The sequence below is a fragment of the Balaenoptera acutorostrata genome, chromosome X (genome assembly GCF_949987535.1).
Source record: "Balaenoptera acutorostrata chromosome X, mBalAcu1.1, whole genome shotgun sequence".
NCBI lineage: Eukaryota > Metazoa > Chordata > Mammalia > Artiodactyla > Balaenopteridae > Balaenoptera > Balaenoptera acutorostrata.
In genome coordinates this window covers 7,549,749-7,575,888 of record NC_080085.1, presented here as the reverse complement: position 1 = coordinate 7,575,888, position 26,140 = coordinate 7,549,749, and the positions used below count along the sequence as shown (strand labels likewise).

The 26,140-nt window shown below is 40.3% G+C and overlaps 1 protein-coding gene across 1 annotated transcript; it reads right to left on the bottom strand.

Annotated features, from left to right (window-relative positions):
- Positions 1 to 8,509: 8,509 nt before the first annotated feature.
- LOC130706464 (afadin- and alpha-actinin-binding protein-like) lies at positions 8,510 to 23,653 on the bottom strand. Its single transcript, XM_057538601.1, has 2 exons — positions 23,624 to 23,653; positions 8,510 to 9,145 (listed from the first exon to the last, which is right to left on the bottom strand). Exons 1-2 carry the CDS (start codon positions 23,651 to 23,653, stop codon positions 8,510 to 8,512), a joined length of 666 nt encoding a protein of 221 aa, XP_057394584.1.
- Between the last annotated feature and the right edge of the window lie 2,487 nt (positions 23,654 to 26,140).

Here is a 26,140-nt window from a genome sequence, read left to right as displayed (position 1 = left end):
TGGCTCAGTAGTTGTGCTGCACGGGCTTTGTTGCTCCGCGGCGTGTGGGATCTTCCCGGACCAGGGCTCGAATCCCGTGTCGCCTGCATTGCCAGGCGTATTCTTCACCGCTGCACCACCAGGGAAGCCCAAGCTCTCCTTAAATTACCCGGTTTGTGCATGCCACGTGCTTCCTCTGGACACCCAGTCTGAATCAGACATAGATACACAATTTCTACAAATCGATAAGAAAAAGGTAAAGAACCCAAGCAGGTAATAAACAAAGGCAATGGATTCACAAAAGACAAAACCTTGTTGCCAGTGACCATGAAGAGATGCTTAACCTCCAAGATGCTTGAAACTATGCCTCCTACCACAAAGAGGAAGTGAGGAAATGGGACTAATTCACGACCCGCTGAATTGAAAATTGGTAATTCAGGAGTGTGATTCAGCAGTAGCCAGTAGAGCTGAAGGGGATGACCCTTTCAAATCCGCCATTCCTCTTCTGGAATCCCAAACTTAATTCTTCTCTAGGTATAACAGCTAGAGGTGCTATGCGCACCTGCCCCATCAAAAGAGCAGTGATACTCGATGATTAGAAACCACCTAAATGCTTATCAATAGGGAATGTGTTACTAAACTCTATTTATAAATTATAGTACCTTAAAGCAGTTAAAATTAACTAGGTCTAAATCAACAGGGGGTAAATCATAATGTTAAGCAAATATAGGACATGCCATGGTGATTACATTTATGTGTAGAATTTAAAAGCTCAGGACAATACTATATTGTTTACAGAACATACTTTTGTAATTAAAGCCTGAGATCAAGGATAGGGAAAATAAGCACCAGCTTCAGATCAGAGGTGACTTTGGGGATGGAAGGAGAGAAGTTAATTGGACATCGGGACCTCCAACCCTACCTGTAAACTTTTCTTTCTTCAAAATATCGGATGTAAAAATGGCAACAATTAACATCTATCAAATTCGAGTAGTGATTAATTGGGTGGTATAGTTTTCTATGTATATTTTCTACATGGGAAATCTTTCGTACTTGAAAGACAGTTAAAACACCTAAATGACCCATTTAAATCAGGGAAGCAAGGTACAACGAGTCCACAGGCTTGAACACCAGGCGGCCTTTGAAAACCACCATGTCAGAGAACGTAGGGAAGCAGGGAGATGCTCAAGAGACATTTGATGTGAAACGTAGATTAGAAAATAATTGTATGGGGGACTTTTTGTCAGCAGACTTTTAAAAAAAAATGTACCTTCCTCTTTTCATCACACCTAGAAATGTGAAGATAAACACCAGATGGTCCCTGATTATGGGTGACTTGTCTTTTCTCCTATATATCAGTTTTGACAATGAATATATAGTCATCAGAAAAATAAAAAATCTAATGATTAATTTGTACCAGCAGCCTGTCAAAATAACAACTGAACAGCAGCATTCAATTTCAGACCAAACACCTTGAAATTAGTTTTGCTATTTACTGTGCTTATGCTGCCCTCCGATGGAGAAATAGAAGAATGCTTATGACTGTAGAGCAATTTATAAAATCCAGGTGTGTTCTTCACATGTTGATAAAGATACTATATAACTTTATTAAAAATTAATACATGTGCAGTATAAAAAACTTAAAGTACCCAAAAAACTACAAAGAAAGAAAAAAATCACCCATAATCTCACTTTATTATTAGCTCAGGATTCTGAGTTCCTGGGCAGGGGAGATAAAGAAGACCAGGGTGTACTAGTTCTTTCAGTATAAAGTCAACTTTTCTGCTATTGGAGTGCTAACCCAGAATTTTTCTTTTTAAATACATTTATGTATTTATTTATTTATTTATGTGGATGTGTTGGGTCTTCGTTGCTACACGTGGGCTTTCTCTAGTTGCGGCGTACGGGTGGGGGGGCTACTCTTCATCGCCGTGCGCGGGCTTCTCATTGCGGTGGGTTCTCTTGTTGCGGAGCACGGGCTGTAGGCGCACGGGCTTCAGTAGTTGTGGCTCTCGGGCTTAGTAGTTGTGGGGCTTGGGCTCAGTATTTGTGGCTCGTGGGCTCTAGATCGCAGGCTCAGTAGTTCTGGCGCACGGGCTTAGTTGCTCTTTGGCATGTGGGATCTTCCTGGACCAGGGCTCGAACCCGTGTCCCCTGCATTGCCAGGCGGATTCTTCACCGCTGCACCACCAGGGAAGCCCAAGCTCTCCTTAAATTACCCGGTTTGTGCATGCCACGTGCTTCCTCTAGACACCTGGTCTGAATCAGACATAGATACACCATGTCTACAAATCGATAACAAAAAGGTAAAGAACCCAAGCATGTAATAAACAAAGGCAATGGATTCACAAAAGACAAAACCTTGTTGCCAGTGACCATGAAGAGATGCTTAACCTCCAAGATGCTTGAAACCATGCCTCCTACCACAAAGAGGAAGTGAGGAAATGGGACTAATTCACGACCCGCTGAATTGAAAATTGGTAATTCAGGAGTGTGATTCAGCAGTAGCCAGTAGAGCTGAAGGGGATGACCCTTTCGAATCCGCCATTCCTCTTCTGGAATCCCAAACTTAATTCTTCTCTAGGTATAACAGCTAGAGAAGCTATGCGCACCTGCCCCATCAAAAGAGCAGTGATACTCGATGATTAGAAACCACCTAAATGCTTATCAATAGGGAATGTGTTACTAAATTCTATTTATAAATTATCATACCTTAAAGCAGTTAAAATTAAGTAGGTCTAAATCAACAAGGGGTAAATCATAATGTTAAGCAAATATAGGACATGCCATGGTGATTACATTTATGTGTAGAATTTAAAAGCTCAGGACAATACTATATTGTTTACAGAACATACTTTTGTAATTAAAGCCTGAGATCAAGGATAGGGAAAATAAGCACCAGCTTCAGATCAGAGGTGACTTTGGGGATGGAAGGAGAGAAGTTAATGGGACATCGGGACCTCCAACCCTACCTGTAAACTTTTCTTTCTTCAAAATATCTGAAGTAAAAATGGCAACAGTTAACATCTATCAAATTCGAGTAGTGATTGATTGGGTGGTATAGTTTTCTATGTATATTTTCTACATGGGAAATGTTTCGTACTTGAAAGACTGTTAAAACACCTAAATGACCCATTTAAATCAGGGAAGCAAGGTACAAGGTGTCCACAGGCTGGAACACCAGGCGGACTTTAAAAAACCACCATGTCAGAGAACGTGGGGAAGCAGGGAGATGCTCAAGAGACATTTGATGTGAAACGTAGATTAGAAAATAATTGTGTGGGGGACTTTTTGTCAGCAGAGTTTTAAAAAATAATGTACCTTCCTCTTTTCATCACACCTAGAAATGTGAAGATAAATGCCAGATGGTCCCTGATTATAGGTGACTTGTCTTTTCTCCTATATATCAGTTTTGACAATGAATATATAGTCATCAGAAAAATAAACAATCTAATGATTAATTTGTACCAGCAGCCTGTCAGAATAACAACTGAAGAGCAGCATTCAATTTCAGACCAAACACCTTGAAATTAGTTTTGCTATTTACTGTGCTTATGCTGCCCTCCGATGGAGAAATAGAAGAATGCTTATGACTGTAGAGCAATTTATAAAATCCAGGTGTGTTCTTCACATGTTGATAAAGATACTATATAACTTTATTAAAAATTAATACATGTGCAATATAAAAAACTTAAAGTACCCAGAAAACTACAAAGAAAGAAAAAAATCACTCATAATCTCACTTTATCATTAGCTCAGGATTCTGAGTTCCTGGGCAGGGGAGATAAAAAAGACCAGGGGGTACTAGTTCTTTCAGTATAAAGTCAACTTTTCTGCTATTGGAGTGCTAACCTAGAATTGTTTTTTAAAAATACATTTATGTATGTATTTATTTATTTATGTGGCTGTGTTGGGTCTTCGTTGCTACACGTGGGCTTTCTCTAGTTGCGGCGTGCGGGTGGGGGGGATACTTACTCTTCATCGCCGTGCGCAGGCTTCTCATTGCGGTGGGTTCTCTTGCTGCGGAGCACGGGCTGTAGGCGCACGGGCTTCAGTAGTTGTGGCTCTCGGGCTTAGTAGTTGTGGCGCTTGGGCTCAGTATTTGTGGCTCGTGGGCTCTAGATTGCAGGCTCAGTAGTTGTGGTGCACGGGCTTAGTTGCTCTGTGGAATGTGGGATCTTCCTGGACCAGGGCTCGAACCCGTGTCCCCTGCATTGGCAGGCGGATTCTTAACTACTGTGCCACGAGGGAAGTCCCTAGAATTTGGTTTTTTTTTTTTTATTAGTTGTTTTGTTTGTTTTTTTATACTGCAGGTTCTTATTAGGCATCAGTTTTGTACACATCAGTGTATACATGTCAATCCCAATCGCCCAATTCAGCACACAACCATCCCCACCTCACCGCAGTTTTCCCCCCTTGGTGTCCATATGTCCATTCTCTACATCTGTTTCTCAACTTCTGCCCTGCAAAGTGGCTCATCTGTACCAATTTTCTAGGTTCCACATACATGCATTAATATACGATATTTGTTTTTCTGTTTCTGACTTACTTCACTCTGTATGACAGTCTCTAGATCCATCCACGTCTTAACAAATGACTCAATTTCGTTCCTTTTTATGGCTGAGTAATATTCCATTGTATATATGTACCACTCTTCTTTATCCATTCGTCTGTTGATGGGCATTTAGGTTGCTTCCATGACCTGGCTATTGTAAATAGTGCTGCAATGAACATTCGGATGCATGTGTCTTTTTGAATTACGGTTTTCTCTGGGTATATGCCCAGTAGTGGGATTGCTGGGTCATATGGTAATTCTATTTTTAGTTTTTTAAGGAACCTCCATATTGTTCTCCACAGTGGCTGTATCAATTTACATTCCCAGCAACAGTGCAAAAGGGTTCCCTTTTCTCCACACCCTCTCCAGCATTTGTTGTTTGTAGATTTTCTGATGATGCCCATTCTAACAGGAGTGAGGTGATACCTCACTGTAGTTTTGATTTGCATTTCTCTAATAATTAGTGATGTTGAGCATCTTTTCATGTGCTTCGTGGCCGTCTGTATGTCTTCTTTGGAGAAATGTCTATTTAGGTCTTCCGCCCATTTTTGGATTGGGGTGTTTGTTTCTTTGATATTGAGCTGAATTAGCTGTTTATGTATTTTGGAGATTAATCCTTTGTCCGTTGATTCATTTGCAAATATTTTCTCCCATTCTGAGGGTTGTCTTTTCGTCTTGTTTATGGTTTCCTTTGCTGTGCAAAAGCTTTGAAGTTTCATTAGGTCCCACTTGTTTATTTTTGTTTTTATTTCCATTACTCTAGGAGGTGGATCAAAAAAGATCTTGCTGTGATTTATGTCAAAGAGTGTTCTTCCTATGTTTTCCTCTAAGAGTTTTATAGTGTCCAGTCTTATATTTAGATCTCTAATCCATTTTGAGTTTATTTTTGTGTATGGTGTTAGGGAGTATTCTAATTTCATTCTTTTACATGTAGCTGTCCAGTTTTCCCAGCACCACTTATTGAAGAGACTGTCTTTTCTCCATTGTATGTCTTTGCCTCCTTTGTCATAGATTAGTAGACCATAGGTGCGTGGGTTAATCTCTGGGCTTTCTATCTTGTTCCATTGATCTATGTTTCTGTTTTTGTGCCAGTACCATATTGTCTTTTTTTTTTTTTTTTTAAAGGATTTTCTTATTTTATTTATTTATTTATTTATTTATTTATTTATTTATTATTTTTGGCTGTGTTGGGTCTTCGGTTCGTGCGAGGGCTTTCTCCAGTTGCGGCAAGCGGGGGCCACTCTTCATCGCGGTGCGGGGACCGCTCTTCATCGCGGTGCGCGGGCCTTTCTCTATCGCGGCCCCTCCCGTCGCGGGGCACAGGCTCCAGACGCGCAGGCTCAGCAATTGTGGCTCACGGGCCCAGCTGCTCCGTGGCATGTGGGATCTTCCCAGACCAGGGCTCGAACCCGTGTCCCCTGCATTAGCAGGCAGATTCTCAACCACTGCGCCACCAGGGAAGCCCCCCATATTGTCTTGATTACTGTCGCTTTGTAGTATAGTCTGAAGTCAGGGAGTCTGATTCCTCCAGCTCCATTTTTTTGCCTCAAGACTGCTTTGGCTATTCGGGGTCTTTTGTGTCTCCATACAAATTTTAAGATGATTTGTTCTAGCTCCATAAAAAATGCCATTGGTAATTTGATAGGGATGGCATTGAATCTGTAGATTGCTTTGGGTAGTATACTCATTTTCACAATGTTGATTCTTCCAATCCAAGAACATGGTATATCTCTCCATCTGTTGGTATCATCTTTAATTTCTTTCATCAGTGTCTTATAGTTTTCTGCATACAGGTCTTTTGTCTCCCTAGGTAGGTTTATTCCTAGGTATTTTATTCTTTTTGTTGCAATGGTAAATGGGAGTGTTTCCATAATTTCTCTTTCAGATTTTTCATCATTAGTGTATAGGAATGCAAGAGATTTCTGTGCATTAATTTTGTAACCTGCAACGTTACCATATTCATTAATTAGCTCTAGCAGTTTTCTGGTGGCAGTTTTAGGATTCTCTATGTATAGTATCATGTCATCCGCAAACAGTGACAGCTTTACTTCTTCTTTTCCAATTTGTATTCCTTTTATTTCTTTTTCTTCTCTGATTGCCGTGGCTAGGACTTCCAGAACTATGTTGAATAGTAGTGGTGAGAGTGGACATCCTTGTCTCGTTCCTGATCTTAGAGGAAATGCTTTCAGTTTTTCACCATTGAGAATGATGTTTGCTGTGGGTTTGTCATATATGGCCTTTATTATGTTGAGGTAGGTTCCCTCTATGCCCACTTTCTGGAGAGTTTTTATCATAAATGGGTGTTGAATTTTGTCGAAAGCTTTTTCTGCATCTATTGAGATGATCATATGGTTTTTATTCTTCAATTTGTTAATATGGTGTATCACATTGATTGATTTGCATCTATTGAAGAATCCTTGCATCCCTGGGATAAATCCCATTTGATCGTGGTGTATGATCCTTTTAATGTGTTGCTGGATTCTGTTTGCTAGTATTTTGTTGAGGATTTGTGCATCTATATTCATCAGTGATACTGGTCTGTAATTTTCTTTTTTTGTAGCATCTTTGTCTGGTTTTGGTATCAGGGTGATGGTGGCCTCATAGAATGAGTCTGGGAGTGTTCCTTCCTCTGCAATTTTTTGGAAGAGTTTGAGAAGGATGGGTGTTAGCTCTTCTCTAAATGTTTGATAGAATTCACCTGTGAAGCCATCTGGTCCTGGACTTTTGTTTGTTGGAAGATTTTTAATCACAGTTTCAATTTCATTACTTGTGATTGGTCTGTTCATATTTTCTGTTTCTTCCTGATTCAGTCTTGGAAGGTTATACCTTTCTAAGAATTTGTCCATTTCCTCCAGGTTGTCCATTTTATTGGCATAAAGTTGCTTGTAGTAGTCTCTTAGAATGCTTTGTATTTCTGCGGTGTCTGTTGTAACTTCTTTTTCATTTCTGATTTTATTGATTTGAGTCCTCTCCCTCTTTTTCTTGATGAGTCTGGCTAATGGCTTATCAATTTTGTTTATCTTCTCAAAGAACCAACTTTTAGTTTTATTGATCTTTGCTATTGTTTTCTTTGTTTCTATTTCATTTATTTCTGCTCTGATCTTTATGATTTCTTTCCTTCTGCTAACTTTGGGTTTTGTTTGTTCTTCTTTCTCTAGTTCCTGTAGGTGTAAGGTTAGATTGTTTACTTGAGATTTTTCTTGTTTCTTTAGGTAGGCTTGTATAGCTATAAACTTCCCTCTTAGAACCGCTTTTGCTGCATCCCATAGGTTTTGGGTTGTCGTGTTTTCATTGTCATTTGTCTCTAGGTATTTTTTTATTTCCTGTTTGATTTCTTCAGTGATCTCTTGGTTATTTAGTAACGTATTTTTTAGCCTCCATGTGTTTGTCTTTTTTACGTTTTTTTCCCTGTAATTCATTTCTAATCTCATAGCGTTGTGGTCAGAAAAGATGCTTGATATGATTTCAATTTTCTTTCTTTTTTTTTTTTTTTACATAAATTTCACTTTATTTAAAACATGAACGAGGGTATTTCAAATCACACTAATCATAATAAATATATAACTTGCTTTGTTAAATATCTGCAGTATACATTCAAGGAAAGGCTAAACTTCCAATGCCAACTATGTATGAGACAAAATTAAATATTTACAATAATCAGTTTCCTAAAAGTGCTATTTTTAATACCTATAAGAGGAAACTCATTCTGGTGCTTTGTTTCCATCGAAACGTCTGTACATTCCTTTATTCACAGAACCAGGTGCTTCTGTTACTAAAAATACATATCCAAAGCTTTTATATCCTTTTAAATAGATTTAACATTTCAGCTCTTTGGGGGAGGAACAGGGAAGTCCAAACAACACAGACCATCTTAAATTATTAGAGATGATTGACTTTATAACACACCCTGTTTCAACTCAGATGTGAAATTTGATGAACATGTTAATGAAAAAAAAAAAATCCCAGTTCACGTGTCTAAGGTAAGTCATCCTTCTCTATGTGAGAATCTGTGTAGGTCAAGGAGCATCCACTATAGCAACCTTCCAGTGATCCAGACCTTGATGCCACGCTCCACTTCTGCTTTGTACATTCTCTTCCAACCTGATTTGGCTTAGATTCTTCAGGGGTTGTATTTAGTACATTGATTGAACTATGTTCAGATACACAGGAACGTGTCTGGCAAAAGTCGGAAGTAGAGGGAGAAGCAGGAAGAGATTTAATAAGTTTAGACTCGCAAACTGAAGACCCACTAGGCACACCGTGAGGTTTCTTTTGCCGTGGCCTCGAGTGTACTGTAGGGTTGTCCCGATCAGAACTTCGTGAGAAGGCACCGAAAAGTTTCACATTTTCTGAGTTCTGGTGGTCATAGGTAGTCATATTTAAAACCTGTTGGTTTAACCAGCTGGCTCTTTCTTCTTCAAATGCCTTCCTCTCCAATCCAAGGCGAATAGCTGCTTCTGTAAAGCTTAGTCTTTCTTTCTCGAAATTCTTCTTTTGCTCTTTAAATAGGGACCATTCTTTGAGACGCTCCTTTTCCAACAAGTAACAGTCTTGTAGCAGTGAAGTGGTGTCATCATCACATGCAGTAGTGAGCTGCTGCTGTAAAAGTTGCTGCTGAGGTTTTTTTTTTTTTTATAGTAATCTTTTATTTATTTATTTTTATATTTATTTTTGGCTGTGTTGGGTCTTCGTTTCTGTGTGAGGGCTTTCTTCAGTTGCGGCAAGCGGGGGCCACTCTTCATCTCGGTGCGCGGGCCTCTCACTATCGCGGCCTCTCTTGTTGCGGAGCACAGGCTCCATGATTTCAATTTTCTTAAATTTACTGAGGCTTGATTTGTGACCCAAGATGTGATCTATCCTGGAGAATGTTCCGTGTGCACTTGAGAAGAACGTGTAATCTGCTGTTTTTGGATGGAATGTCCTATATATATCAATTAAATCTATCTGGTCTATTGTGTCATTTAAAGCTTCTGTTTCCTTATTTATTTTCATTTTGGATGATCTGTCCATTGGTGTAAGTGAGGTGTTAAAGTCCCCCACTATGACTGTGTTACTGTCGATTTCCTCTTTTATAGCTGTTAGCAGTTGCCTTATGTATTGAGGTGCTCCTATGTTGGGTGCATATATATTTATAATTGTTATATCTTCTTCTTGGATTGATCCCTTGATCATTATGTAGTGTCCTTCCTTGTCTCTTGTAACATTCTTTATTTTAAAGTCTATTTTATCTGATATGAGTATAGCTACTCCAGCTTTCTTTTGATTTCCATTTGCATGGAATATCTTTTTCCATCCCCTCACTTTCAGTCTGTATGTGTCCCTAGGTCTGAAGTGGGTCTCTTGTAGACAGCATATATATGGGTCTTGTTTTTGTATCCATTCAGCCAGTCTATGTCTTTTGGTTGGGGCATTTAATCCATTCATGTTTAAGGTAATTATCGATATGTATGTTCCTATGACCATTTTCTTAATTGTTTTGGGTTTGTTTTTGTAGGTCCTTTTCTTCTCTTGTGTTTCCCACTTAGAGAAGTTCCTTTAGCATTTGTTGTAGAGCTGGTTTGGTGGTGCTGAATTCTCTTAGCTTTTGCTTGTCTGTAAAGCTTTTGATTTCTCCATCAAATCTAAATGAGATCCTTGCTGGGTAGAGTAATCTTGGTTGTAGGTTCTTCCCTTTCATCACTTTAAGTATATCATGCCACTCCCTTCTGGCTTGCAGAGTTTCTGCTGAGAAATCAGCTGTTATCCTTATGGGAGTTCCCTTGTATGTTATTTGTCGTTTTTCCCTTGCTGCTTTCAGTAATTTTTCTTTGTCTTTAATTTTTGCCACTTTGATTACTGTGTGTCTCGGCGTGTTTCTCCTTGGGTTTATTCTGTATGGGACTCTCTGCGCTTCCTGGACTTGGGTGGCTATTTCCTTTCCCATGTTAGGGAAGTTTTCGACTATAATCTCTTCAAATATTTTCTCTGGTCCTTTCTCTCTCTCTTCTCCTTCTGGGACCCCTATAATGCGAATGTTGTTGCGTTTAATGTTGTCCCAGAGGTCTCTTAGGCTGTCTTCATTTCTTTTTATTCTTTTTTCTTTAGTCTGTTCCGCAGCAGTGAATTCCACCATTCTGTCTTCCAGGTCACTTATCCGTTCTTCTGCCTCAGTTATTCTGCTATTGATTCCTTCTAGTGTAGTTTTCATTTCAGTTATTGTATTGGTCATCTCTGTTTGTTTGATCTTTAATTCTTCTAGGTCTTTGTTAATCATTTCTTGCATCTTCTCAATCTTTGCCTCCATTCTTATTCCGAGGTCCTGGATCATCTTCACTATCATTATTCTGAATTCTTTTTCTGGAAGGTTGCCTATCTCCACTTCATTTAGTTGTTTTTCTGGGGTTTTTTCTTGTTCCTTCATCTGGTACATAGCCCTCTGCCTTTTCATCTTCTCTGTCTTTCTGTAACTGTGGTTTTTGGTCCACAGGCTGCAGGATTGTAGTTTTTCTTGCTTCTGCTGTCTGCCCTCTGGTGTTTGAGGCTATCTAAGAGGCTTGATGGGAGGCACTGGTGGTGGGTAGAGCTCTAGAATTTGGTTTTGATACTCGATTTTTGCTTTGTTTACCTATCTTCAAGCCTCTACTTTTACAAATATCTAGTAATTTGACCCTTGTTCAGAGACTGCTTGAAGTTCATTCTTTCTTTTTCTTTCTTTCCTTTCTTTCCTTCTTACTTTTATTAAAAATGGTTGCCGTGAACATCATATATATAATCTTGGTGAAATTATAAATATTTCTACCATATAAATTCCAAACAGGGTCTTGCTCAGTGGCTTCCTGCATTTATAAATTTACTAGATATTGTCAAATTGTCCTTCAGAAAGTTGCGTCACTTTATGCTTTCACAACAATGCATGAGCACCCATTTTCCGATCGCCCATCCTCAAACTGGAGGCCATCCAAGTCTTTCATTGACCTTTTGGCAATTTGCAAGGTAAGAAATTATATTCCATTATTGTTTGGGCTTTCATTTCTTTTATTACTAGTGAGGTTCAACACTTCCCCCTGTTTTTTGGTAATTGGTGTTTCTTTGTACCCTTTGCTTACTTCATCTTTGTCTTCTCTTGGGTTTTATATCTTCTTTTTTTAACTTTTGATTTTGAGCTCTGCATAAATTAGGTAAATCAGCCCTTTGTCCTGTATCTTCCAAATATGTCTCAGTTGTTCTTTTATAATTCCTTGTTTGTTTATTATTTACTTTTGCCATGCAGGGATTTTACATCATTACATAGAAAATTTTATAAAGTTTCCCTTTTTAGCTTCTGGACAAAGATCACTTAAAATAAGAAATTCAAATAACCGACAAAACTCTAGGAAGCTAGAGGGTGTGGTTGGAAGAAGTTGGGAGGGGGTTAGCGCCCGTGATGGGCAAAGATGAAGACAGGGTGGGTGGGGCTGCACCTGGGAGCCAAAGCAGAGAAGTCAGCCGTAGGCTTGGTCATCCCTGTGAAGCCAACGAGGACACATCTCTACAGCTGTGATTAGAGCACTCTGGGGGCCCCATCAGGGGCTCAAAGCCACGGTCACAGGAGGGGAGCACAAGTGGGGAGATGTTGCTGCCCAGTGGGCCTTTCTCCCTTGGGCAAGAGGGCAGGTGATACTGCTTTTATTATGGCAAACATAGTATGTGGATACTGGAGAAAGAGAACTTGGTTAGTTAGTGCATGGAATATGAAAAAGTGAAGAAAAACCATGTTTAATTCCACCCCAGTTAATATTTTAGCCCATTTCCTCCCCATCTTTTTTCAGCTCATTTTGTTTTAACATCTTTATTGGAGTATAATTGCTTTACAGTGGTGTGTTACTTTCTGCCTTATAACAAAGTGAATCAGCTATACATATACATATATCCCCATATCTCCTCCCTCTTGCGTCTCCCTCCCACCCTCCCTATCCCACCCCTCTAGGTGGTCACAAAGCACCGAGCTGACGTCCCTGTGCTATGCGGCTGCTTCCCACTAGCTATCTATTTGACGTTGGGTAGTGTATATATGTCAATGCCACTCTCTCACTTCGTCCCAGCTTACCCTTCCCCCTCCCCGTGTCCTCAAGTCCATTCTCTACGTCTGCGTCTTTATTCCTGTCCTGCTCCGAGGTTCATGAGAACCGTTTCTTTTTTTTAGATTCCATATATATGTGTTAGCATATGGTATTTGTTTTTCTCTTTCTGACTTACTTCACTCAGTATGACAATCTCTAGGTCCATCCATCTCACTACAAATAACTGAATTTCGTTTCCTTTTATGGCTGAGTAATATCCCATTGTATACATGTGCCACATCTTCTTTATCCATTCATCTGTCGATGGCCACTTAGGTTGCTTCAATGTCCTGGCTATTGTAAATGCTTCAGCTCATATTTTTAAAGTTGGAATTATACTTCATATGCATTTTGGTTTTCATGATTCATTTTTTAAAATTTATTTATTTTATTTTATTTATTTTTGGCTGTGTTGGGCCTTTGTTGCTGAGCACGGGCTTTCTCTAGTTGCGGTGAGCGGGGGCTACTCTTCGCTGTGGTGTGTGGGCTTCTTATTGCAGTGGCTTCTCTTGTTATGGAGCACGGGCTCTAGGCACGCGGGCTTCAGTAGTTGTGGTGCGCTGGCTCAGTAGTCGTGCTGCACGGGCTTTGTTGCTCCGCGGCATGTGGGATCTTCCCGGACCAGGGCTCGAACCCGTGTCCCCTGCATTGCCAGGTGGATTCTTAACCGCTGCACCACCAGGGAAGCCCAAGCTCTCCTTAAATTACCCGGTTTGTGCATGCCACGTGCTTCCTCTGGACACCCAGTCTGAATCAGACATAGATACACAATGTCTACAAATCGATAAGAAAAACGTAAAGAACCCAAGCAGGTAATAAACAAAGGCAATGGATTCACAAAAGGCAAAACCTTGTTGCCAGTGACTATGAAGAGATGCTTAACCTCCAAGATGCTTGAAACCATGCCTCCTACCACAAAGAGGAAGTGAGGAAATGGGACTACTTCACGACCCGCTGAATTGAAAATTGGTAATTCAGGAGTGTGATTCAGCAGTAGCCAGTAGAGCTGAAGGGGATGACCCGTTCGAATCCGCCATTCCTCTTCTGGAATCCCAAACTTAATTCTTCTCTAGGTATAACAGCTAGAGAAGCTATGCGCACCTGCCCTATGAAAAGAGCAGTGATACTCGATGATTAGAAACCACCTAAATGCTTATCAATAGGGAATGTGTTACTAAATTCTATTTATAAATTATAGTACCTTAAAGCAGTTAAAATTAACTAGGTGTAAATCAACAGGGGATAAATCATAATGTTAAGCAAATATAGGACATGCCATGGTGATTACATTTATGTGTAGAATTTAAAAGCTCAGGACAATACTATATTGTTTACAGAACATACTTTTGTAATTAAAGCCTGAGATCAAGGATAGGGAAAATAAGCACCAGCTTCAGATCAGAGGTGACTTTGGGGATGGAAGGAGAGAAGTTAATGGGACATCGGGACCTCCAACCCTACCTGTAAACTTTTCTTTCTTCAAAATATCGGAAGTAAAAATGGCAACAATTAACATCTATCAAATTCGAGTAGTGATTAATTGGGTGGTATAGTTTTGTACGTATATTTTCTACATGGGAAATCTTTCGTACTTGAAAGACAGTTAAAACACCTAAATGACCCATTTAAATCAGGGCAGCAAGGTACAAGGAGTCCACAGGCTGGAACACCAGGCGGCCTTTAAAAACCACCATGTCAGAGAACGTAGGGAAGCAGGGAGATGCTCAAGAGACATTTGATGTGAAACGTAGATTAGAAAATAATTGTATGGGGGACTTTTTGTCAGCAGACTTTTAAAAAAAAATGTACCTTCCTCTTTTCATCACACCTAGAAATGTGAAGATAAATGCCAGATGGTCCCTGATTATAGGTGAGTTGTCTTTTCTCCTATATATCAGTTTTTACAATGAGTATATAGTCATTTATCAGAAAAATAAACAACCTAATGATTAATTTGTACCAGCAGCCTGTCAGAATAAACAACTGAACAGCAGCATTCAATTTCAGACCAAACACCTTGAAATTAGTTTTGCTATTTACTGTGCTTATGCTGCCCTCCGATGGAAAAATAGAAGAATGCTTATGACTGTAGAGCAATTTATAAAATCCAGGTGTGTTCTTCACATGTTGATAAAGATACTATATAACTTTATTAAAAATTAATACATGTGCAATATAAAAAACTTAAAGTACCCAGAAAACTACAAAGAAAGAAAAAAATCACCCATAATCTCACTTTATTATTAGCTCAGGATTCTGAGTTCCTGGGCCGGGGAGATAAAAAAGACCAGGATGTACTAGTTCTTTCAGTATAAAGTCCACTTTTCTGCTATTGGAGTGCTAACCTAGAATTTTTTTTAAAAATACATTTATTTATTTATTTATTTATTTATTTATGTGGCTGTGTTGGGTCTTCGTTGCTACACGTAGGCTTTCTCTAGTTGCGGCGAGTGGGTGGGGGAGCTACTCCTCATCGCCGTGCGCGGGCTTCTCATTGCGGTGGCTTCTCTTGTTGCGGAGCACGGGCTGTAGGCGCACGGGCTTCAGTAGTTGTGGCTCTCGGGCTCAGTAGTTGTGGCGCTTGGGCTCAGTAGTTGTGGCTCGTGGGCTCTAGATCGCAGTCTCAGTAGTCGTGGCACACGGGCTTAGTTGCTCTGTGGCATGTGGGATCTTCCTGGAACAGGGCTCGAACCCGTGTCCCCTGCATTGGCAGGCGGATTCTTAACTACCTTGCCACGAGGGAAGTCCCTAGGATTTGGTTTTGATACTCGATTTTTGCTTTGTTTACCTATCTTTAAGCCTCTAGTTTTACAAATACCTTGTAAATTGACCCTTGTTCAGAGAATGCTTCAAGTTCATTCTTTCTTTCATTTTCTTTCCTTCCTTCCTTCCTCCCTCCCTCCCTTCCTTTCTTTCTTTCTTTTTTACTTTTATTAAAAAAGGTTGCAGGGCTTCCCTGGTGGCGCAGTGGTTGAGAATCTGCCTGCTAATGCAGGGGACGCGGGTTCGAGCCCTGGTCTGGGAAGATCCCACATGCCACGGAGCAGCTGGGCCCGTGAGCCACAATTGCTGAGCCTGCGCGTCTGGAGCCTGTGCCCCGCGACGGGAGGGGTCGCGATAGAGAAAGGCCCGCGCACCGCGATGAAGAGCGGTCCCCGCACCGCGATGAAGAGTGGCCCCCGCTTGCCGCAACTGGAGAAAGCCCTCGCACGAACCGAAGACCCAACACAGCCAAAAATAAATAAATAAATAAATAAGAAAATCCTTTAAAAAAAAAAAAAAAAAAGGTTGCAGTGAACATCATATATATAATCTTGGTGGAATTATAAATATTTCTACCATATAAATTCCAAACAGGGTCTTGCTCAGTGGCTCCCTGCATTTATAAATTTACTAGATATTGTCCAGTTGTCCTTCAGAAAGTTGCGTCACTTTATGCTTTCACAGCAATGCGTGAGCACTTATTTTCCGATCGCCCATCCTCAAACTGGAGGCCATCCAAGTCTTTCATTGACCTTTCGGCAATTTGCAAGGTAAGAAATTATATTCCATTATTGTTTGGGCTTTCATTTCTTTTATTACTAGTGAGGTTCAACACTTCCCCCTGTTTTTTGGTAATTGGTGTTTCTTTGTACCCTTTGCTTACTTCATCTTTGTCTTCTCTTGGGTTTTTCATCTTCTTTTTTTAACTTTTGATTTTGAGCTCTGCATAAATTAGGTAAATCAGCCCTTTGTCCTGTATCTTCCAAATATGTCTCAGTTGTTCTTTTATAATTCCTTGTTTGTTTATTATTTACTTTTGCCATGCAAGGATTTTACATCATTACATAGAAAATTTTATAAAGTTTCCCTTTTTAGCTTCTGGACAAAGATCACTTAAAATAAGAAATTCAAATAACCGGCAAAACTCTAGGAAGCTAGAGGGTGTGGTTGGAAGAAGTTGGGAGGGGGTTAGCGCCCGTGATGGGCAAAGATGAAGACAGGGTGGGTGGGGCTGCACCTGGGAGCCAAAGCAGAGAAGTCAGCCGAAGGCTTGGTCATCCCTGTGAAGCCAACGAGGACACATCTCTACAGCTGTGATTAGAGCGCTCTGGGGGCCCCATCAGGTGCTCAAAGCCACGGTCACAGGAGGGGAGCACAAGTGGGGAGATGTTGCTGCCCAGTGGGCCTTTCTCCCTTGGGCAAGAGGGCAGGTGATACTGCTTTTATTTTGGAAAACATAGTATGTGGATATTGGAAAAAGAGAACTTGGTTAGTTAGTGCATGGAATATGAAAAAGTGAAGAAAAACCATGTTTAATTCCACCCCAGTTAATATTTTAGCCCATTTCCTCCCCATCTTTTTTCAGCTCATTTTGTTTTAACATTTTTATTGGAGTGTAATTGCTTTACAGTGGTGTGTTACTTTCTGCTTTATAACAAAGTGAATCAGCTACACATATACATATATCCCCATATCCCCTCCCTCTTGCATCTCCCTTCCACCCTCCCTATCCCACCCCTCTAGGTGGTCACAAAGCACCGAGCTGACCTCCCTGTGCTATGCGGCTGCTTCCCACTAGCTATCTATTTGACATTGGGTAGTGTATATACGTCAATGCCACTCTCTCACTTCGTCCCAGCTTACCCTTCCCCTTCCCCGTGTCCTCAAGTCCGTTCTCTACGTCTGCGTCTTCATTCTTGTCGTGTTCCGAGGTTCATGAGAACCGTTTTTTTTTTTTTAAGATTCCATATATATGTGTTAGCATATGGTATTTGTTTTTCTCTTTCTGACTTACTTCACTCTGTATGACAGTCTCTAGGTCCATCCACCTCACTACAAATAACTGAATTTCGTTTCCTTTATGGCTGAGTAATATCCCATTGTATACATGTGCCACATCTTCTTTATCCATTCATCTGTCGATGGCCACTTAGGTTGCTTCAATGTCCTGGCTATTGTAAATACTTCAGCTCATATTTTTAAAGTTGGAATTATACTTGATATGCATTTTGGTTTTCATGATTCTTTTTTTAAAATTTATTTATTTTATTTAATTTATTTTTGGCTGTTTTGGGCCTTTGTTGTTGAGCGCGGGCTTTCTCTAGTTGCAGTGAGCGGGGCCTACTCTTCGCTGTGGTGTGTGGGCTTCTTATTGCAGTGGCTTCTCTTGTTACGGAGCTCAGGCTCTAGGCATGTGGGCTTCAGTAGTTGTGGTGCGCTGGCTCAGTAGTTGTGGCGCACGGGCTTTGTTGCTCCGCGGCATGTGGGATCTTCCCGGACCAGGGCTCGAACGCGTGTCCTCTGCATTGGCAGGCGGATTCTTAACCACTGCGCCAACAGGAAAGCCCCAATCCATCTTATTCCTTGATGCATTTTGTGGTAAATTGCAGACATCAGTACATGTCTCCTTAAGTATTTCAGCAAGCATGGCATTAACTTGTGAGCCGTACTTGTTTACAGTGCTTTTCTTTGAATGTAAACTTTACACAGAGTGAAATACAGCAATATTTTTTTTTCTCTTGGTCATTTTATTTTTATTTATTGAAGTATAGTTGATTTACAATGTGTTAATTTCTGCTGTACAGCAAAGTGATTCAGTTATACATATATATACATTCTATTTTTATATTCTTTTCCGTTATGGTTTATCATAGGATACTGGATATAGTTCCCTGTGCTATACAGTAGGGCCTTGTTTATCCATTCCATGTTTAATAGTTTACATCTGTTAACCCCAACCTCCCATTCCATCCCTCCCCCAACCTCCTCCCCCTTGGCCACCACAAGTCTGTTCTCTATGTCCATGAGTCTGTTTCTGTTTCATATGTATGTTCATTTGTGTCATATTTTAGATTCCACATATAAGTGATATATAGTATTTGTCTTTCTCTTACTTATTTCACTTAGTATAGTAATCTCTAGTTGCATCCATATTGCTGCAAATGGCATTATTTTGTTCTTTTTTATGGCTGAGTACTAGTGCATTGTATACGTGTACCACATCTTCTCTATCCATTCATCTGTCAATGGACACTTAGGTTGTTTCCCTGTCTTGGCTATTGTGAATAGTGCTGCTATGAACATAGGGGTGCATGTATCTCTTTGGATTAGAGTTTTGTCTGGGTATATGCCCAGGAGTGGGATTGCTGGATCATATGGTAATTCAATTTTGAATTTTTTAAGGAACCTCCATACTGTTCTCCAAAGTGGCTGTACCAATTTACATTCCCACCAACAGTGTAAGAGGGTTCCCTTTTCTCCACATCCTCTCCAGCATTTGTTATTTGTAGAGTTTTTCATGATGGATGGCCATTCTGACCACCAACAGTGTAAGAGGGTTACCTTTTCTCCACATCCTCTCCAGCATTTGTTATTTGTAGAGTTTTTCATGATGGATGGCCATTCTGACCAGTGTGAGATGGTACCTTATTGTAGTTTTGATTTTCATTTCTCTAATAATTAGTGATTTTGAGCATCTTTTCATGTGCCTATTAGCTATTTGTATTTCTTCTTTGAAGAAATGTCTTTTTAGATCTTCTGCCCCTGTTTTGATTGGTTCATTTATTTTTTTGTTGTTGAGTTGTGTGAGCTGTTTATATATTTTGGAAATCAAGCCCTTCTCGGTTGCATTGTTTGCAAATAGTTTCTCCCGTTTTGTAGGTCGTCTTTTCGTTTTGTTAATGGTTTCCTTTGCTGCGCAAAAGCTTGTATCTTTGATTAGGTCCTATTTGTTTATTTTTGCTTTTATTCCTATTGCCTTGGGAGGCGGACCTAAGAAAACATTGGTACAATTTATGTCAGAGAATGTTTTGCCTGTGTTCTCTTCTAGGAGTTTTATGATGTCATGTCTTACGTTTAAGTCTTTAAGCCATTTTGAGTTTATCTTTGTGTATGGTGAGAGGGTGTGTTTTCAATTCATTGATTTACATTCAGCTGTCCAACTTTCCCAGCACCACTTGCTGAAGAGGCTTTTTCCCTTTGTATATTCTTGCCTTTTTTGTCAAAAATTAATTGACTATAGGTGTGTGGGTTAATTTCTGCGCTCTCTGTTCTGTTCCATTGGTCCATATGTCTGTTTTTGTGCCAATACCATGCTGTTTTGATTACTATAGCTTTGTAGTATTGTCTTAAGTCTGGTAGAGTTATGCTTGTTGCTTTGTTCTTTTTCTTCAGGATTGCTTTGGCAATTCTGGTTGTTTTATGGTGCCATATAAATTTTAGGATTGTTTGTTTTAGTTCTGTGAAAAGTGTCATGGGTCATTTGATAGGGATTGCATTAAATCTGTAGATTGCTTTGGGTAGTATAGTCACTTTAACAATATAAATTCTTCCAATCCTAGAGCATGGGATATCTTCCCATTTCTTTGAATCATCTTCAGTTTCCTTTAACGTTGTATAGTTCTCAGCATACAAGTCTTGCACCTCCTTGGTCAGATTTATTCCTAAGTATTTTATTTTTGGGGGTGCATTTTTTTTCAATATTTATTTATTTGGCTGCACCGGGTCTTGGCTGCCACGTGCGGGATCTTCATTGCTGCGTGCAGGATCATTAGTTGCAGCGTGTGGGATCATTAGTTGCGGCATTCGGGATCTTTAGTTGCGGCATGCGGGATCTTTAGTTGCGGCATGAGGGATCTTTAGTTGCGGCATTCAAACTCTTAGTTGTGGCATGTGAGATCTAGTTCCCTGACCAGGGATGGAACCCAGGCCCCCTGTATTGGGATTGTGGAGTCTTAGCCACTGGACCACCAGGGAAGTCCTGAGGGTGTGATTTTGAAAGGTATTGTTTTTTTACATTCCCTTTCTGATATTTCATTGTTGGTGTAAAGAAATGCAACCGATTTCTGTATGTTAATCTTGTATCCTGCTACGTTTCTGAATTCACTGATCAGTTCTAGTAGTTTTGGTGTGGAGTCTTTAGGGTTTTCTATATATAGAGTCATGTCATCTGCGTATAATGATGATTTTATCTCTTCCAATTTATCTGGATACCTTTTATTTCTTTTTCTTGTCTGATTTCTGTGGCTAGGACTTCCAATGCTATGTTGAATAGAAGAGGTGGAAGTGGGTATCCTTGTCTTATTCCAGATTTTAGCGGGAAGGCTTTCAACTTTTCACCATTGAGTATTATATTGGCTCTGGGTTTGTCATAAATAGCTTTTATTATGTTGAGATATATTCCCTCTATACCCACTTTGGCAAGAGTGTTTATCATGAATGGATGTTGAATTTTGTCAGATGTTTTTTCTGCATCTATTGAGATGATCAGGTGGTTTTTGACTTTTGTTTATGTGGTGTATCACATTGATTGATTTGCATATGTTGAACTATCCTTATGAAACTGGGATGAATCCCACTTGGTTGTGGTGTATGATCTTTTTTATGTGTTGTTGGATCCAGTTTGCTATATTTGGTTGAGAATTTTTGCGTCTATATTCATCAAAGATATTGGCCTGTAATTTTCTTTTTTGGTGGTGTCTTTGTCTGGTTTTGGTATCAGGGTGATGGTGGCTTCATAGAATGTCTTTGGGAGTGTTCCCTTCTCTTCAGTTTTTTGGAAGAGTTTGAGAAGGATCAGTATAAGTTCTTCTTTGTATGTTTGGTAGAATTTGCCTATGAAGCCATCTGGTCCTGGACTTTTGTTTGTGGGGGAGTTTTTTTAAAAAATAAATTTATTTATTTTATTTATTTTATTTTTGGCTGCACTGGGTTTTTGTTGCTGTGCATGGGCTTTCTCTAGTTGTGAGCAGGGGCTACTCTTCATTGTGGAGCTCAGGTTCTAGACACACAGGCTTCAGTATTTGTGGCACATGGGCTCAGTAGTTGTGGCTCGCAGGCTCTAGAGTGCAGGCTCAGTAGTTGTGGCTCACGGGCTTAGTTGCTCCGCAGCATGTGGGATCTTCCCGGATCAGGGATCGAACCCATGTCCCCTGCATTGTCAGGTGGATCCTTAACCACTGCACCACCAGGGAAGCCCTGTGGGGGAGTTTTTTTGTTTTTTTTAAATTAATTGCTACCTATTTATTTATTTATTTATTTATTTTTAGCTGTGTTGGGTCTTCGTTTTGTGCGAGGGCTTTCTCTAGTTGCGGCAAGCGGGGGCCACTCTTCATGGTGGTGCGGGGTCACTCTTCATCGCGGTGCGTGGGCCTCTCACTATCACGGCCCCTCCCGTTGCGGGGCACAGGCTCCAGACGCGCAGGCTCAGCAGTTGTGGCTCACGGGCCCAGTTGCTCCACGGCATGTGGGATCTTCCCAGGCCAGGGCTCGAACCCGTGTCCCCTGCATTAGCAGGCAGATTCTCAACCACTGTGCCACCAGGGAAGCCCTGTGGGGGAGTTTTTAAACTACAGATTCTATTTCATCTCTAGTGATTGGTCTGTTCAAATTATCTATTTCTTTTTGATTCAGTTTTGGTGGGCTGTATGTTTGTAGAGAGTTGTCCATTTCTTCTAGGTTGTCGAATTTATTGGCATATAATTTTTCATAGTATTCCCTTACGGTTTTTATATTTGTACGCTGTCAGTTGTTATTCTCCTTTTTCATTTCTTATTTTGTTTATTTGGGTCTTCTCTCTCTTCTTCTTTGTGAGCCTGGCCAGAGGTTTGTGGATTTTGTTTACCCTTTCAAAGAACCAGCTCTTGGTTTTATTGATTTTTTTCTATTGTCTTTCAATCTCTATTTTATTTATTTCCTCTCTGATCTTTATTATTTCCTTCCTTCCGCTGACTTTAGGTTTTATTTGTTCTTTTTCTAATTCTTTTAAGTGGTAGGTTAGGTTGTTTATTTGAGATTTGTCTCATTTTTTGAGGAAGACCTGTATCGCTATGAACTCCCCTCTAAGAACTGCTTTTGCTGCATCCCGTAGATTTTGTATGGTTGTGTTTTCATTGTCATTTGTCTCAAGTTATTTTTAAATTTCCTCTTTTATTTTATTGTTCACCCATTGGTTTTTTTTTAGTAGCATATTGTTTAGTCTCCGTGTAATCATTTTTTTCTCGTTTCTGTTTCAGTGGTTGATTTCTCGTTTCATGCCGTTGTGGTCAGAAAAGATGCTTGAGATAATTTCTATCGTCTTAAATTTGTTGAGGCTTGTTTAATGCCCTAGTATGTGGTCAGTCCTAGAGAATGTTCCATGTGCACTTGAAGAGAATGTGTATGCTGGGTTTTTTTGCCTGTAATATCCTGAGCATATCAATTAAGTCTAACTGTTCTATTATATTATTTAGGATCTCTGTTGCCTTATTGATATTTTGTTTAGAAGATCTGTCCATTGATGTGAGTGGGGTTAAAGTCTCCTACTATTATTTTATTCCTGTCAATTTCTCCCTTTATGCCTGTTAGTATTTTTTAAATGTATTTGGGTGCTCCTATATTAGGTGCATATATGTTGACAAGTGTAAAATCCTCTTCTTGATTGATCCTTTTATCATTGTATAGTGTTGTTCTTTATCTTTCTTTATGGCCTTTGTTTTAAAGTCTAGTTTGTCTGATATGAGTATTGCGACCCCTGCTTTCTTTTCATTTCCATTTCCATGAAATACTTCTTTCCATCCCCTCACTTTCAATCTATGTGTGTCCTTTGCCCTAAAGTGGGTCTCTTCTAGGCAGCATATTGGATTAGAAAACAAGACCCTACAATCTGCCACTCTGTGTCTTTTGATTGGAGCATTTAGTCCACTGATGTTTAAGGTAATTATTGATAGATATGTATTTATTGCCATTTTAACCTGGTTTTCCCATTGGTTTTATATCTCTTTTTTGTTCCTTTATTTTTCTTTTCTGTTTTTCCTTGTTTGGTTTGATGATTTTCTTTCATATTATATTTATATTCTCTTTTTGTTTTTTGTGATTCTATTGTATGTTTTTGATGTGTGGTACCCTGTTTTTCAAGTACGTTAATCCCGTCCTATATCTGCTTGCCTTAGACTGGTAGTCATATAGGCTCACACACATTGTAGGGAATGAAACAAAATCTGTTTTTGTTACTGTCCTCCCGCACATTGCATGATTTTGATGTCCTCTTTACCATCTTCATGTTCATCCCTTTGCTGTTCATGGGGGTTATCGCCACTTTCACAGAAATTTTTAAATTTTTTAAAAAATCTGTGTGCTGGCTTATTTAGGTGATTTGCTTTCCAATTGTGATTTCCTCTTTCCTATATATTTTGACTTCTTTTGTATTTAGAGAAGACCTTTCAATATTTCCCTTAGGATTTAGTATTGCTGTATTTTTTTGGTTTCTGCTTGTTTGAGAAATTCTTTATCTCTCCTTCTATTCTAAATGGTAATCTTGCTGGATAGAGCATCCTAGGTTGCAGATTTTTCCCTTTCAGGGCTTTGAATATATCTTGCCACTCCCTTCTGGCCTGCAATGTTTCTGTAGAGAAATCAGCTGATAACCTTATGGGAGTTCCTTTGTGATTAACTCTTTGTTTTTCTCTTATTGCCTTTAGAATCCTCTCTTTAACTTCTGCCATTTTTATTATAATAGGTCTTGGTGTAGGTGTGTGTGAGTTTACCTTGTTTGGGACCCACTGTGCTTCCTGTACCTGGATATCTGTTTCCTTCTTTAAGTTTGGGAAGTTTTCAGCCATCATTTCTTCAAACACATTTTTGATCCCATTTTCTCTTTCTTCCCCTTCTGGAATCCCTCTTATGCGTAGATTGGCATGCTTTCTGTTATCCCACAGGTCTCTTATATTGCTTTCATTTTTTTCAGTTGGCTTTCTGTCTGCTGTCCTGATTGTGTGATTTCCATTAGTCTATCTTCCAGGTCACTTATTCATTCTTCTGCACTATTTACTCTGTTATTCATTGCCTTTAGTTCAGTTTTTGTCTTGGCAAATGAGTTTTCTAATGTTTCTTGGTTCCTCTTTATAGTTTCTATTCCCTTTTTACAACAGTCTGCATTTCTGTCAATCGTCTTTCTTAATTCCTTCAGTATTTTCATTATCTCCTTTTAGATATTGGTGTCTATTAGACTAAAGAGGTCTGTTTCATTGTTTGTTCTTTCAGGGGAATTCTCTTGGGCTTTTAATTGGGAGTGGTTCCTCTGCTTCTTCGTTTTACTTATATTTCTCTTATTCTGTGAGTTTAGGAGAAACACTTTTATCTCCTGTGGTCTTGGAAGGATATTTGTATGTGGGAGTGTCCCTATGTAGCTTGTGTGGGTTTAATATTTTTGGTGCAAGGGCCGTTCTTAGCATGGATGCCTGTTGCCTCTTTCCTCAGTGTGTGCTAGCTGTTATCCCCTTGATAGGGGGTGTGCGTATGCGGTGGCTGGTGCCCGGTCGTGGGGTTCTTGCTGGCGGTGGTGGCTCATGCACGCCCCCAGAGCACATGATGGGAGCAGAGGTGCCTCATGATGACTCCTGGAGCTCGTCTAGGTGATGTCCTGCCTCCTGAGAGCTTATGCAGGGAAAAAAGCTGTAATGGCAGGTCCCACCCATCCCATTGTGCATTGCCTACAGAATGACACCTGGCCTCTAAGGTGGCCCAGGCTTCCTCCGTGTACACCCTCAGATGCCATTGCACCAGGCTTCAGCCCCTTCAGGCTATTTCTGCATAGCCCACCCCAGTCCTCTCCGTGGGTCCGATCTCCAAAGCCCAAGCTTCCACACCGAGGTCCCACCTGCACTGGCGGACGTGTGTCTCAGGCTGGGGAGTGCAGAGCAGTGGCACTGACCGTCTGTGCAGGTTTCTCTGCATTCTGGCTGCTGCAAACCAGTTGCTGCGTTCTCCACCAAGGCTCCTCAGCTCTCCCCTGTCCTGGCTGATCTCTCCGCTGGTGAGGGGACTTCCCACGGTGCAGGAACCTTTCCTCTTTCACAGCTCCCTCCCAGGGGTGCAGGTTCTGTCCTGATTCCTTTCTCACTTTGTTTTTTTTCTTTTGTCCTACCCAGTTATGTGGAGATTTTCTTGCCCTTTTAGAGGTCTCAGATCTTCTGCCAGCATTCAGTAGATATTCTGTGAGAATAGACCCATGTGTAGGTGTATTTTTGATGTAGTCGTGGGAGGAGGTGAGCTACATGTCCTACTACTCTGTCATCGTGATCACTCCCTCTGCACCAGTATTGATATCTGTGGGTTTCTTACCCATTTTTTTAAATTTACCATTTTATCGTAAGCATTTTGCTTAGAATCACGTTAAGCCGACACACACACATCAGTGTGACTCAATGCACAGCCTATAACAGCACACACAGACACATGGCTCACTGTGACTCAATGTACAGTTTATATACCAGCACACACACACACACACACACACACAACTCATTGTAACTCAATGTAGTCTATAGCAGCACACACACACACACACACACACAGCTGACTGTGACTCAGTGCACAGCCTATATCAGCACACAGACACAGACAGACACACACACATGGCTCACTGTGACTCAATGCACAGTCTGTAGCACCGCACACACACACAAACACACACACACCCCAGTGACTCAATGCAAAGCCCATACCAGCACACACACACATTCACACAGCTAAGTGTGACTCAATGCTCAGCCTATCCAGCACACACACA